This window comes from Calonectris borealis, chromosome 1 (assembly GCF_964195595.1).
Source record: "Calonectris borealis chromosome 1, bCalBor7.hap1.2, whole genome shotgun sequence".
Lineage (NCBI taxonomy): Eukaryota > Metazoa > Chordata > Aves > Procellariiformes > Procellariidae > Calonectris > Calonectris borealis.
In genome coordinates this window covers 49,825,288-49,839,743 of record NC_134312.1, presented here as the reverse complement: position 1 = coordinate 49,839,743, position 14,456 = coordinate 49,825,288, and the positions used below count along the sequence as shown (strand labels likewise).

At 37.1% G+C, this 14,456-nt stretch overlaps 1 protein-coding gene across 1 annotated transcript; it reads left to right on the top strand.

Moving 5' to 3' along the window:
• The first annotated feature begins 591 nt into the window (after positions 1 to 591).
• Positions 592 to 12,961, top strand: LUM (lumican). The gene is made up of 3 exons (XM_075150985.1): positions 592 to 813; positions 3,670 to 4,566; positions 11,916 to 12,961. Exons 2-3 carry the CDS (start codon positions 3,690 to 3,692, stop codon positions 12,068 to 12,070), a joined length of 1,032 nt encoding a protein of 343 aa, XP_075007086.1. The 5' UTR covers positions 592 to 813; positions 3,670 to 3,689; the 3' UTR covers positions 12,071 to 12,961.
• The last annotated feature ends 1,495 nt before the right edge of the window (positions 12,962 to 14,456 follow it).

The following is a 14,456-nucleotide window of genomic DNA, read 5'->3' as shown; positions in this document are numbered from 1 at the left end:
AAAGCAGGAGAAAGCTGTAAGTGCAAAAATGAACAAATGTATAAAGTGAGTTTACAGTAACTGCTGAAAAACCGTTCCTGGGATGTGTTTTTATTAAACAAACATGCATTCAATCACCAAAGTAAATCTCCAGACCAAGTAAATTCCAGTGCTTTGCAGAAGAAACTTTGAACTCGGTATTTAATGTTGTGGAAAAGGTTATAATTCAAAGATAATCCTGCATCTTTAGTTCTGATCCTCAAGCTAAAACTTTTATTAAGGATATTTTACTGTGGACATAAGATAGTTAAAGAAAAAGGCAGAAAAATGAATGAGTCACTTGGCTGAAGAAGCACAGCAGCATTGAGGTCTGAGCACTATTTGTTAGCTCATGTCTAGCAGTATAAAATAAGTTGGAAAACAAAAGTCTGTTTGTAATTTGTTTTATAATCTAAAATGTTTTCCCTCTAAAATACAAAAATTCCTTGTATAAGGCTATGGCTAGTGGTCTAAACTTTCTCAGGTTTGTGAAACACTGGTCATTCTCTCATCCCACAGGAATAACAGATGGGTTGTCCTTGTACAAAATATGGTATCCACCTGCACTTCATTAGAGAGCTGCATTTTTGTACATGCCACACCACAAGATCACCATGATGACATAGCAGCTTCAGAGAACAGCGTGACTAGGGCTTTTTTTTTTTTTTTTCTCTTGTAACACAGAGGATCTGGCAGACTTTTACCTCCTGACACTGTTTACAGCATATATTGGTCGATACAGTCCTTTATTGCATCTGTTCTGGGAATTAAGGAAAGCAGCTTCAAGGCAGTAAGGTAAGTGCTGCTGCATGTTTTAACCGTAATGTTCAGCTATTTAAATGTAGCTGTAATGGGAAAGTGAAAACATGTCAGGATAAGTTTGCCAATTTGTAAATTGAACACAAATCAACAGTTGCTTTGTGGATTCGCTTTCTCAGTTTCCTTAAAACAACCTCACATATTTTGTGCATCAGTGTTGCACTTTTTTACAGTCTGTTTTGTTCTACTTCAAAAGAAGGGTTGATATACAGTATAAAGAAATTTGTAAGACTACTCACTGCTTACTTATTCATTCATAATCTATCAGTAGGAGCTCCACAGATTCCATTTGTTGAATCATTTTGATTCATTTTACAAAAAGACAAGGTATCCTGATATTTAAATAATTAATCAAGTAAAAAATGAGAGGAAAATTATAGGTATTTTGAAATAGTCAGTTAATTTTAAAGCACATTTTAAATACACTATTGAAACTTCTTAAAATTAAATATTCTGCAAACTGTGTAAGATGTTATCCTGCAAAATTAAGGTATATTCAGTTTAAGGCTGATTGAATGATAAACTTATATTTATTTTGTTTCACAACAACTTTAGAATTAAGGTAGTATAGACTACCTCCAAGATAGTTTGAATAGTTTGTCTACTCTACTGCAGTAAGCATTTTTCCAAAATTTGTGGATTTAGTATGTTTTGGCAAGTTGCCTGAGCAATTTCACAAATATTTTCACAGGTATTTTACAACATTAGAACAAACACAGGCAATTAGTTCAAGCATGCTTATGTTATAACATAAATTTCTAAGAATGTATTCTGATTTTATCTTTTGGATTCATGTAGTTCAGTGCAACAAACAAGCACGTGTATACAATCTATTTACCTTTTATACTTCTGACAGGGAAATATTTAGATACGTGAATGAGAAATCCATGAATAAAACAAGTTAACTACATTACATATGTACTTTACTGTACTATTTTATGTCACACTCATATGCCCTTGCACTACAGAATTGTCACCTACATTTTAAAATGTTGTTGATAAAATAATTCAAAACACTTGCTATCTAACTTTTTAAATTACTTCCAGGGTTCTGCAGAGCAGTTAAAAATTGTATACTATTTAAGAGTTGTCAGCCTATGATATCAATAAAATTTAGCTATTTTACCAGTAAGACTATAAAATTATGCAGATGTGTAAAAATGTCACTGTAAGGACCAGACTTTGAGCTGAATTGGGGGGGACAAAGGAAACTCATATTTTGATGATTGCTCTATCCTATGGTTTGTAATTAGATGAATGTGTGGGGACCAGTACCATGGAAAAGATATGCAATCATCCTCCTTATTCAGGGGACAACAGCTTAATATCTAGCAGAGGGACTTTGTGGGTGATTGACTGGTGATAACATGAGAACATTTTTTAAAAAATCTTCATGCTGTACTGCATGAGATCAATAGGCCCTGCCTAGAGGTACTTTAGTTGAGATATTAGATGACAAGAATGTGATGTGGCTTTTACCAAGTCAATAAAAGCAAGGAAATTTAGAATTAGGGAAGACTTTCTAGCTATGGCCCTGCATTTTAAAACTAGGTACTCTGTGTAACACTAAACAGTGCCAACAGCAAGACTAACTTACTCTGCTGGAAGATTGCCCAGATCTGAGATCAATGTCTGGTGGTCTGTTTACAGGTTTCACATACTTTCTGCAATTACTTGAGAACAAGAAGGTTCTAAGGATTTTCTTAATTGTCTCACTCTCTGAACAGTAGTTGAGTACACCAAGCCTTGTCTTTTACTGGTGAAAATCAAAGTAAGCTCACTGACTTCAGTGATGCTAGACCCACTTTTCCAACACAACATCTATCTAGGTAGTAAGAAATAAAAGCAAGATACTAATCTTCACAGATCAGCATCTTGTGGAGTATCTGGTAAGAAAGGTATGCCCTTAAAAAGTAAGGTGAGACAACTCGTATTGGATCACAGCAAAACAACTCCAAGGATACTGAGTGTCCTTTTACTGTATGTGAACTGGAAGACCAACTATGTGAAGCCAGTGCTTTATTGTTCTATTGATTTAGAATGGTCATACAATGTAATCGACACATTTATTGTTATATATAGAATTTGCAAGAACATTTGCACTATCTGAAATTCAGTCATTTCAGATCCACTGTAGATCCATATTAGATAGAGTGTACTCGTGCACACATATGCAGTGCTGGTTGTTTGACATGTCCAGGAGAATATGCTATATATTTCTATTAGTTTGTTCTTTAGGTGAATATGAAACTTAGTGGATCATGCTTTACTGGACATGATCCGTGAGAAGAAGATATTTCAAGCTACAGACACCTTAACAACACACTATACAGCAGATCATTACCCTCAGTTTGTAACTTCCCTGGCTTTTTCAAACTTAAGTCAATTTGTCACATGTGATTTAGATATGAGGCAATTCAGTACCTTAGGAATGCTTGATAGAATTTAAATGGTAGAACTGCCTCTGAACATGGCCTTCAGCAAAACTGAAAACTCTTCTGTGCCAAGTTTAAAAAACTTGGACTTTATCATTGTTCCTGTGACTTAATGAATGAATGCAGGAAGATATAAAGAATGTTTTACTTACAACAGCAGAATGGCCTGCAATTTTGCATTACAAAGGCAGATTTTAACAAGACAGGGACTGTAAGTTTATAGTAGTAACAATGCAATACTAACAAACCAATATATTTCTTCTTAATTGATAGCTTTAAACGGGAAGCTTAAATTAATTAGTTTTTAATTATAATTTTTATGTGGCAAAATTTCAGATATTGCTGAAAGAAAGAAAAAATTAAAGTTATAACTTTTTTATTCCCTTTCACCATACAGGGACAAGACACATTACAAAGATGACTTTAAACTCCCTACCCGTCTTTCTGTTATTGATTAGTGGCATTTTTTGCCAATATGACTATGGTCCTGCAGATGATTATGGTTATGATCCTTTTGGGCCATCCTCAGCAGTCTGTGCCCCAGAATGTAATTGTCCTTTAAGCTACCCTACTGCCATGTATTGTGACAATCTTAAACTGAAAACCATTCCAATTGTACCAAGTGGAATAAAATACCTTTATCTTCGAAACAATATGATTGAGGGCATTGAGGAGAACACGTTTGATAATGTAACAGACCTACAGTGGCTGATCCTAGATCACAACCATTTGGAAAATTCAAAAATTAAGGGAAGAGTCTTCTCTAAACTAAAGCATCTGAAGAAACTTCACATTAACTACAACAATTTGACTGAAGCTGTTGGACCACTCCCCAAAACTCTGGATGACCTGCAATTAAGTCACAACAAGATCACAAAAGTCAATCCCGGTGCACTTGAGGGGCTGGCAAATCTGACTGTCATTCACCTCCAGAACAACCAACTGAAAGCAGATTCTATTTCTGGGGCTTTTAAAGGCCTGAATTCACTTTTGTATCTTGACTTAAGCTTCAATCGACTTACAAAGCTGCCGACAGGACTGCCTCACTCCTTACTCATGCTATATTTTGATAATAACCAGATCTCCAATGTTCCCAATGAGTACTTCCAAGGTTTTAAAGCCCTGCAATATTTACGTTTATCCCACAATAAATTAACAGATTCTGGAATACCAGGCAATGTCTTCAATATCACATCACTGGTTGAGTTGGATCTCTCCTTCAATCAGCTGAAGAGCATTCCAACCGTTAGTGAGAACCTCGAAAACTTCTACCTCCAAGTCAACAAAATTAACAGTGAGTTAAATTTGCATATTTTCAATATTATTTACCACAGTCTGGACACTGATGGTCAATGCAACTATCTGAAAGGGTAGATCAACCAGTCTGAAGAAATAGTGCTGGTTAGATGGTTAGCACACATTTCCCTGACTGTTGTCCACATTAATGTTAAAAGACAGACATTTATCTGATAGTTACTCAAATAATTAACCTTAAAGACAGAAATTTCTGTTTTCATACTAATGTGGATATTATTGGCCAAATTCTCACCTCATGTAAATTGGAGTAAGTCCACAGAAGCCAGTGGAGTTGACTTATATAATTGAGGAAAAAAACAGTGGTAAAAGTTTAATCAGTGTGGAGGAGGTTCAGAATTCGTAAGTCAGCAAAAAGAGACAGATATCAGCTGAGGATCTGACTATGGTATGTGTAACCTTTCAGAAAGCTGGTAGTGAAAGTGATGGAGGGAGGACAGAGGGAGAAGACAACAAATTCATAAGGTATCAGGCACAACAAAGACAAAGTAACTGCTTTTTTCTCTTTCCTCCCTTCTCTCATGCAATATCCCTCCAAACCCATCTTGAAATCCAAAGAGCTGCTCGTTGTTTCTTCCTTTCATTTCCATTTCCCACATCGTATGGACAGGTGGCAAGCTTGTCTCCACTCAAGCATGATTTGAAATAATGTTCCTCCTGAAGTCAATAAATGTCACGCCTTGCATGAGATTGTGGAGGTTTCTACTGAGACCTGAGAGGGCTTTTACGAGGCTGTCCTAATCCTGGGGTGTGAAGGAGGTGTTGGAGAGCTGGAGAGGCCTCACCATCACATCAGAAGCTCTCCAGCTGCACCTCTGCACCACGTCAGTGGTGGTCCCTGATGGAGAGGTAGATCTGTCAAATATAACTGTTTTTGCAGGAAGACTTACATCATCTTGCTAGCTGGCATAAAGAAAATCATAAACCCTTCTCTTCTGTTTGCCTGCTTGTATTCATCAGGAGTTTAGGTTATCAGTGTTAGCTATTCCATACATAGCTAACTCCATACAGACATAGCCTTTAAAGCGAAATATTTTAGTGCTGATTTTACCAGAGAGAGGGCAAGATCTTTTGAATTGCTTTGTATTTACTATGCTTCACATTTTCCTCAACGTTCCTTTTTTTTTTTCCTATTACATCTCAGTTCCTTGTTTTGATGAGGGAAAACAATGAGTTAATGCTTCCTACCTGAGGCACCACATACAGTGACCTGTAGAACTCTTATCAGATACTCTCCCTCTCCTAAAAGAGCTAACAATGATGATGTTTATTTTTTCATAACATATACAAGGCAATTTTCCCTGCTTAGCATGGTTGTTCTGAGCCTTCTGCATGATATCCAGGTACCGAGTTTGTTTTCCATTCACATTTCCAAGGACTTCTGAGCAATTGTGACAACAATTACATTTTGCAATGAAAGCTATATTTCCAGAGTACTGGCCAGCAGCAGAGGGTGATGGTGTGAGGAGTGGGTGTGCACCGGCTACTGGTGCACTGTTATTGCTACCCTATGGACTGATGCAAGAGAACTCTGATTTACTGGTTTTTGCTTAACCATAAGAACTAGCAGACTTCGATAACAAATTTTCTTGACTATCTAATTTCACAGGCATAATATTGTGTTCCCTAGGATGCTAATTGACAACATGGGACAAAATTTAGTTAGCATAAGTGTTTCAGTTTTATGAAGTACCAGATAGAAAGCCTTTACAGTTCACTATTCATTACACCTGACCTACAGCTGTGAGTGCTTAGTCTTTCTAAAAATCGAGTTGATTGACCTTTGAGTATTTGAGCCTCAAAAAAATGACCAGTTTTTTTTTAATAAAATATTGTAATTTTCCAGAAATTTGTGTAAGGATGACTGTAAACAAGGCCAGCTTCCCTTCCATACCATGCCCTGTGGTACACATACACTGTGAGAGGGAGACTTCTGTATTAAGGGTAATGATAATTTCTCCTAAAATGTACAAAAGATATACTCTTTCAGATTATGCTTACATAGCTTAAAGTTTTCACTTATACTGAAACCTAACATAAATATATTTGTCCAGAGTTCTTCATTTGCTACTGTCTCCCTTTTTCTCAGGTACCTTTAGGCTATCAATTAACATTTATATTTGCCTGAGGAAGAGTAATCTGGTTCCAACCCTCTTGATATTACCAGAAAGAAAGGAAATACTTCTCTAAATTATTGTCCATGAGTTTCATGCTGGGCTTGCTGCAGTCATTATGCACTGCCAAACATAAAAAAATTACCTGTTTGAGAAATATCTTAATTTGAGTGACTGAGCTTTTTAAACAAGAGTTGATGAATATATGCATAAAAGAACATGTGTAGCAGAATTGGCTTCCGTATGTTCTGTCTTCATCTGTGATGCGAGGAGCAGCGGGCAAAAAAATTCCTCTGATCTCTAACTAATAAATTGAAGCACATCCATTATATTGAATGCAAGTTAGGTATCATCTGTATACTCTATCATCTACTGCACTTGATGCTAGCTGGATCTCCAAGCTAGCGTAGGACCATGGAAGGTTTATAAAAGCCTTTGCTTTCTGCATACCTCAAACCTAAACTGTAACTTCTAAATTGAAACTTCTTGTTTTAGTATTTCTTATTAGTAGTAATTTAAGGGTAGAATTTTCTGTTTAATTAAAACAGTGGTTTGCTACCATGCTTTAAGATGCCATTAGGTTTATATATATATATATATATATACACAACACTTGTTTTACAGACTCCTCAAGGCAAAAAGAAACTCTGTAGGATGGAAAAAAGTACAGGAATCAAAGAGGTTCAGTCATACAAGAAGAGGGTCCAAAGGCAGACTTCTCTATATTTCATTTCTACTTGTAAAGGATTATAGAGTTGTTTCCACGTGAAACCCCGGAAAGAAGATCCCATGTGAGTGGAGTATAACAAGGGGGAATGTGAAAATGTTCCAGAGGACAGTTAAGGGGCCACATATTCAGCTCCAGTCCGTTGGCTGGATCAGTTCCTGTACCATAATTGTACTTACTCTAAACAGAGTTAGTTGTGGAGGTGCTCTATGGTCTTTTATGTGGCTCACTCCACCAAAAGTCCAAAAAGGATTTTTTTACAATGGCCTGTGCAGAAATGACTCAGATATGATTACTGTGGGACCACAGACTGGCAAGGATCACTATGGGACTTCAGATCCCATTAGGATTGCCTACTGTGTTGTGCGCATGAACAAGGAATCTTTGCACAGTTAATCTTCCTTCAGCTAAAGGCTGCTTACACTCCTGATGTACAAGGGATATACTCTTACCTAGCACATAGTAAAAAAACAATTCTGTCTAAAAAATAAGTGTTTCTATGCTCCCATTTTGCTTTATAGGTATGGGAGAGGAGAGGAGAGGAGAGGAGAGGAGAGGAGAGGAGAGGAGAGGAGAGGAGAGGAGAGGAGAGGAGAGGAGAGGACATGCCTGTTTCTGTTTTTTTTTTTTTCCCCCCCTAGATATTTCAAATATTCTGGTAGTTTGTTAGAATATCAGAGTTTCTTATGGCAACAAACACTTTTAGTGTGAAAATAATTGTTCAGATGAAAATCCAATTTTCATCCAATCCTTCTTATTCTCTCAGTGTCTGGTTCATGCAAGAATTCCAGGTACACTGACTCTGAATCTGAATATTATGAATTCAGGAAGACATTTTAACACCTGCAACACTAATAAGTGTAATAAAGGATGAAGGAAGCTACTGGCATATTTTATGCAACAGTGCTCTAGTCTCACTTGCAATTCCCATACAGATCATATAAGCAACAGCACATCAAGTACATTCACAAGACCTACTTATCTTATTTTCTGCTAGTGGAGACTGCGATTAGAAAACAAACATTTTTAATATGCTTCTAACAACTGACAATTATATGAACTGTATAAAAAATTAATACCCAAATGCAAACAGTGTGCACCAAATATTGGAGGCAAATCCCACCGAAGTCCATGACGGAGTTCCTTTGAATTCTGTGAGGACTAGATCTGCATCCAGTTCTAAAGTGGTTTCAGTCTCATAAATAGTCAGCACAGCTGAGTATTTTGGTAACACAGATAAATTTTGTGGTTTACATGCATGTTTACATCCTTTGAGTAGTTAAGCACCTACGCAACTTGTATAAGCATACCTTGTTTTGCAACCAAATATTAGTATTCATGCTCAAAAGTAACAATATGGAAAAAACCCAAATAAGTAAATTTAAAAAGTTTTTAAATGTCTGCCTTCAACAAAAATATACTTACCATGCTGTTCCTGAATGACAAGAAAATGGAAAAAAACCTATATTAAAATTCATGTTTATTTTAATCTTTACAATTTAAACCCAAACTCTCTGCAGAAAATTGGACCTAAATAGTTAATGGTAGGCCAAGCAAATGAGTTCAATGTCTCAGGAACTTATGTTTTCATTCAGCAAAATTCCACACAGATCTAATCCTAGAAACATCTCCCAGATTATATGATCCTAACTCACAAGAATCATCAGTTCACTTCAGCTGTTACATTCTGAATTGGAGGAGTATTAGAATTGGTCTGCAGTCTTAAAATTATACTATTTTGCAATATGGACTGTCCAATAAATGTGCCATTAAGGGTGCATTTTATCTCTCACCCTTCCAAAAGAAAGCTGTACAACATACAAATTATAAGAAATTGTTTTGATTTGCTTTAATCAAATTGGTGATCAATATCTAACATTTGAAATACACTTCCTTACACCCTACTCAAAACAACTTATTTTGAGAAAGATACACAAATCTTCACCTATTCTTTAACATCATAGCTCTGTGTCCAGAAAATTACCTAAGCTCTCACGCTTTAAAGAGCTGCCTGTACAGATGGGTGTACATTTATACTTAGTTTACACAAGCCGTGTTTCATCAATGATAGCAGATTATTGTAATGCCAGTTCTGAAAGAATCCAATTGAAGTTCAAGTGGAGATATGAAAGATACTTCCTCCACTTTCTTTAATGTACAACATGATGTAGGTCATCACATTTTCTTAGATGAGTTAAATATCTTTAACTCATAAGTTTAATATCTTCATCAATGACACAGACAGTAGGATCGAGTGCATGCTCAGCAAGTTTGCTGAGCTAAGTGGTGCAGTTGACACACCTGAGGGACGGGATGCCATCCAGAGGGACCTGGACAAGCTTGAGAAGTGGGCCCGTGTGAACCTCATGAGGTTCAACAAGGCCAAGTGCAAGGTCCTGCGCCTGGGTTGGGGCAACCCCCAGTATCAATACAGGCTGGGGGATGAAGGATTGAGAGCAGCCCTGCCGAGAAGGACTTGGGGGTACTGGTGGATGAAAAGCTGGGCGTGAGCCGGCAATATGCACTCACAGCCCAGAAGGCCAACTGTATCCTGGGCTGCATCAAAAGAAGTGTGGCCAGCAGGTCGAGGGAGGTGATTCTGCCCCTCTACTCTGCTCTGGTGAGACCCCACCTGGAGTACTGCCTCCAGCTCTGGAACCCTCAGCACAAGAAAGACATGGACCTGTTGGAGTGGGTCCAGAGGAGGGCCACGAAAATTATCAGGGGGATGGAACGCCTCTCCTATGAAGAAAGGCTGAGAGAGCTGGGGTTATTCAGCCTGGAGAAGAGAAGGCTTTGGGAAGACCTTATTGCAGCCTATCAGTACTTAAAGGGGGCTTATAAGAACGATGGCAGCAAACTTTTTAACAGGGCCTGTTGCGACAGCACAAGGGGGAATGGTTTTAAACTGAAAGACGGTAGATTTAGACTAGATATAAGGAAGAAATTTTTTACAATGAGTCTGGTGAAACACTGGAACAGGTTGCCCAGAGAGGTGGTAGATGCCCCATCCCTGGCAACATTCAAGGTCAGGATGGACAGGGCTCTGAGCAACCTGATCTACTTGAAGATGTCCCTGCCAATGGCAGGGGGGTTGGACTAGATGACCTTTAAAGGTCCCTTCCAATCCAAACTATTCTATGATTCTATGATTCTACAAAATAGTCATGCAAAAAAGATATATAAGGTGGTGATTTCAAAAGTCCATGAATGACCTATGATTGGTAGTTAAAATGGCATCAGATTTTGAAAACAGTACCTTGATTTCTCAGAAATTATGAGAACTAGTCCTTTGCAACATAAAAGCAACTGAAGATATGAAATTTGTCTGCATACTCGTGAATGGGTTCGCTGAAGCAGTCCCTTTAAAATATTTTCTGTGTGAATTCAAATGATGTCAATCACCCGGAGAAGAACAAGCCACTCAGACTGCTTCTTTAGTAGTGACGGTGCTTTTCAATAGACTAATCCTCTGTCTGACTCAAAGGAAACACAGATGAGAATGAAGGATCATCTTTGCAAAATTACACAATGTGGTATGCAGGGGACATCAGGATTATTCACATGCATTCTCTCTTGAGGATAGATTGTCTCTGCATGACAGAGGTGTATAATATGTACATGTGTGTGCTTATGTATACCGAGCACAGAATTTCTCTGCTTCATGTAATTTCTAGCTTACAGTTAATACTGCTCATAAGATACAAGACATAGTTTTCCATTTAGGACCAGTCTGGTGTTATGTGAACCAAATAATACTTCAGCTGCATAGAGGCTATATATATCATGATCTATAAATTATGATAAATACAAATATTTTTATAAATATTTTTTACATTTATACTAACCATTTAATCCTGCTGTTCTGGTTCAACTGTACAGTTCAAATGTAAAACTCCTCCCCAACCCCAGCCCCAAATTTCATTTTGAAACCCAGTAAATCAAAATGACACATTCAAAGTAATACTTGACACAGACACCCATTGGACTGCCTCTTCTTAAGGGTAAGGCCATATCATCGTTTCAATTTCTCCAGAACTTCTTTACTCCCTTCAATATCTTATGTAGCACAGTTTCACCGTGCCTTCATAATGTACCCAGCATGATTGATTCCTCTCTCTGCATCTCCAGTTTTACTGGAGATTATTTTTTTTTTCCTTTTTTCTAAATGCCAGATTAGACCTCTATATAAAATCTGAAGTCTTAAAAATCAAATGGGTACTGGGAGCACATAGCACTTGAAAAACTCAGTCTTGAAATTCTGAACCTTTCTCAACTAACGGAAAGAACGCCTCCTAACAAAAGCCCCTCAAGTTCCAGTAAACTCATGGGGAATTACACCAGTGGACATGCAAAATATTGAAAAATAGTAGAATAAATTTAAGGTCACAATTTCCAAATAAAATTTTAAAAGCAGAAAAATAATGATTTTGTCCTATTTGTCCTAATTATTCATGCTTTCTGTCATTCATTTTCCCTTCACTTCAGAGTTCCCACTGAGCAGCTTTTGTAAGGTTGTTGGGCCAATGACCTATTCCAAGATCACACATCTGCGTCTGGATGGAAACAATCTCACTCGGGCTGACCTGCCACAGGAGATGTACAACTGCCTTCGCGTGGCTGCTGAGGTTTCACTGGAATGAGATACCTGGGAGCATCCAGTTCCCTTCTAGGGGCAGTAACTACAGGAATTACATCACGATAGCTCTTTAAAATTAGGATATGCCTTAAAAAAAGTGTCAATCTGCATATTATCCATTCTGTTTGTTAATATTTAGCATGCACTTGGCAACCTTAAGGAAAAGTGTGCATATTTTTACAAACAGTTGTACTTAGAAAGCACAAAAATGACCAAATATGGTACAAAATATGCCTTCGTCTGGTTAGGTAAGTTGATGAAAAGCATTCAACTTCATAGAAGTCTATGTCCATGCATGCAATACATGCCAGCTGGTACCAGACTTACATGGAAGTCAGGTGGGTTTCATCAGAGTGCTGAGCAGTATGGGCTAGCCCGTGTAAATACAAGATTCCTCTCCAAGGAATCCAACTTTCTTAATTATTCATGCCTTTTTCATATTGTTATCAATTACAAAGGAAAAAATGATTTAACAATCTAAGAACAATTTAAAATGTATGAAAATATGTTTTCAGAGCCCATGACATTATTAAATTAATGGAATATGTGAAAGATAACAGGGAAACAAATATTTTTCAGGTTAGAAACTTGTTTACTCTTCTTTTTGTCATACTTTCATTTAGACTTTCATAGTAAGATTTTTATTCATCGCTGGTATAATTTTTATTTCAAAATAAGTCATATATACAAGTATTTTTATTCAATTACTTGCATGTTACTTTTAACCAGATTGTAGAAAATAAAACATAGCAAATAGTGGTTTTGTGTCCATATCATTGTCACCTATGTTTCAGTCTTTTATATATTGAAAAAAAATTCAGGTTAAGACAAGATAATCTAAGCTATTCTATTATTATTAAAATTTATTGTAAGGTTAAATAAACTGTTTTCTCTACTTTCAAGTTTCAATATGTTTCAATATGTAAACATATAATTTAACATACTCCACTGCACTTGTGTTGGCCCTCAAGTCAATGCCTTATGGAGTTTGCAGTATGGGAGTCACAGCACTATGAAATAGTGCAAATTAATTTCTCAGCATTGTCAAAAGAACAATGAAATCTCTCAGAAGCCACAGGCAATGAGTAAAATGCAGCCCTAGCTACTCATGGTAGAGAGATGGTAGTATATTCTATCTGGGAATGAATAGTCCAAATATCGTCAGCATCCTGGAGCACACACTAAAATAAATGTGTTAGTAACTGAGAGCCGTAAATGGCTTGCTTGCAAACACAGATCGTCCCACGGGTACTATTTTCTTTTCAACTACTAGACTATTAAACGCTCAAAAGAAACTCTTCCTGTTTCTATATCAAAAGCAGAAACTATCACCTCTGAAGAAAAAAAAAACACACCAAACCATTTAGTTGGCACATTGCCAATTCCAGATGTTCAGAATCAACACACAATTCACAAAGAAACCTGGGACTAAAACAAAAAGAGACATGCAGGAGACAATAGAAATATTTCCCTCCTCATTTTTGTCATTTGGGAATTCGTAAGTTTTATTGCTTTTTTTATCCACATACAGGAAGGATTGAAAGTAACATTTGTTACAAGTAAGCTAGAATTTTCATAGAAGAATAAAGTCTAAAGCTGGAGCTTTCTGAACACATCAGAGTGGGAATCACTATGGAATAACACCTAGGCATTATAACATGGGAGAAAAGAAAGAAGTGCATGCAAAAAACCCCAAAGAACAGAAAAAGTTATGGGAAACGACATTCAACCATTTTCAGAGAGATTTTAACCCAACTGTCCCCTTCACAGGAAAATACACTAGACACTAAGACCTCTAGAACACAAACTGATACTGAGATGTGTTACTGTCTAGCAAACAGGACAGAAGTGTATTCTTCTTTTCAGTTTGTTTCAGCAAACCAGTTATCTTTATGCAAAATGGAACAGTGTGAACAGTGAGACTGAGAACAGGCCACCTCAAGACAGATTAAAACCTGTTGATGAGGGTACTTTCTGCATTCCCATATGTTGCAAATAAAGCATCCACAGATGTTCACAAGGCATTTTGAAGTTCTCTTCAAGAGATACAGTAGAAGGAAACCCTCTATCAAAATAACGAACAGTACCAATGACCTCCCTCAGAAACTGAGGAACCTTCACGTGGTAATGAGCGCTTGGACAGCTAAGAGAAAATGGCATTTAGCAGTACATTTTTATCTTGAATACCTCTTTCCTGTAGTTCGGAAATTCCCCGTTAGCTGGAGAGAGTTAACATTGCACAGCTTGCTCTTCTCACTATCTGAAAAAATTAGAACATGAGGTTCTTCTGCTAAAGGAGAAATGGGACACTGTACCTCTTTGCTTTCATATTGTGAGACACAGAAGCACAGGTTTCTGCTTCTGCATTAATGAATTGGTCTAAATCACCA

Excerpts from the sequence above, each read along its gene's own strand:
- LUM (XM_075150985.1), top strand. The coding sequence starts at position 3,690 with ATGACTTTAAACTCCCTACCCGTCTTTCTGTTATTGATTAGTGGCATT. Across the intron at positions 4,567-11,915 it reads CCAAGTCAACAAAATTAACA|AGTTCCCACTGAGCAGCTTT; the intron begins GTGAGTTAAATT and ends CCTTCACTTCAG.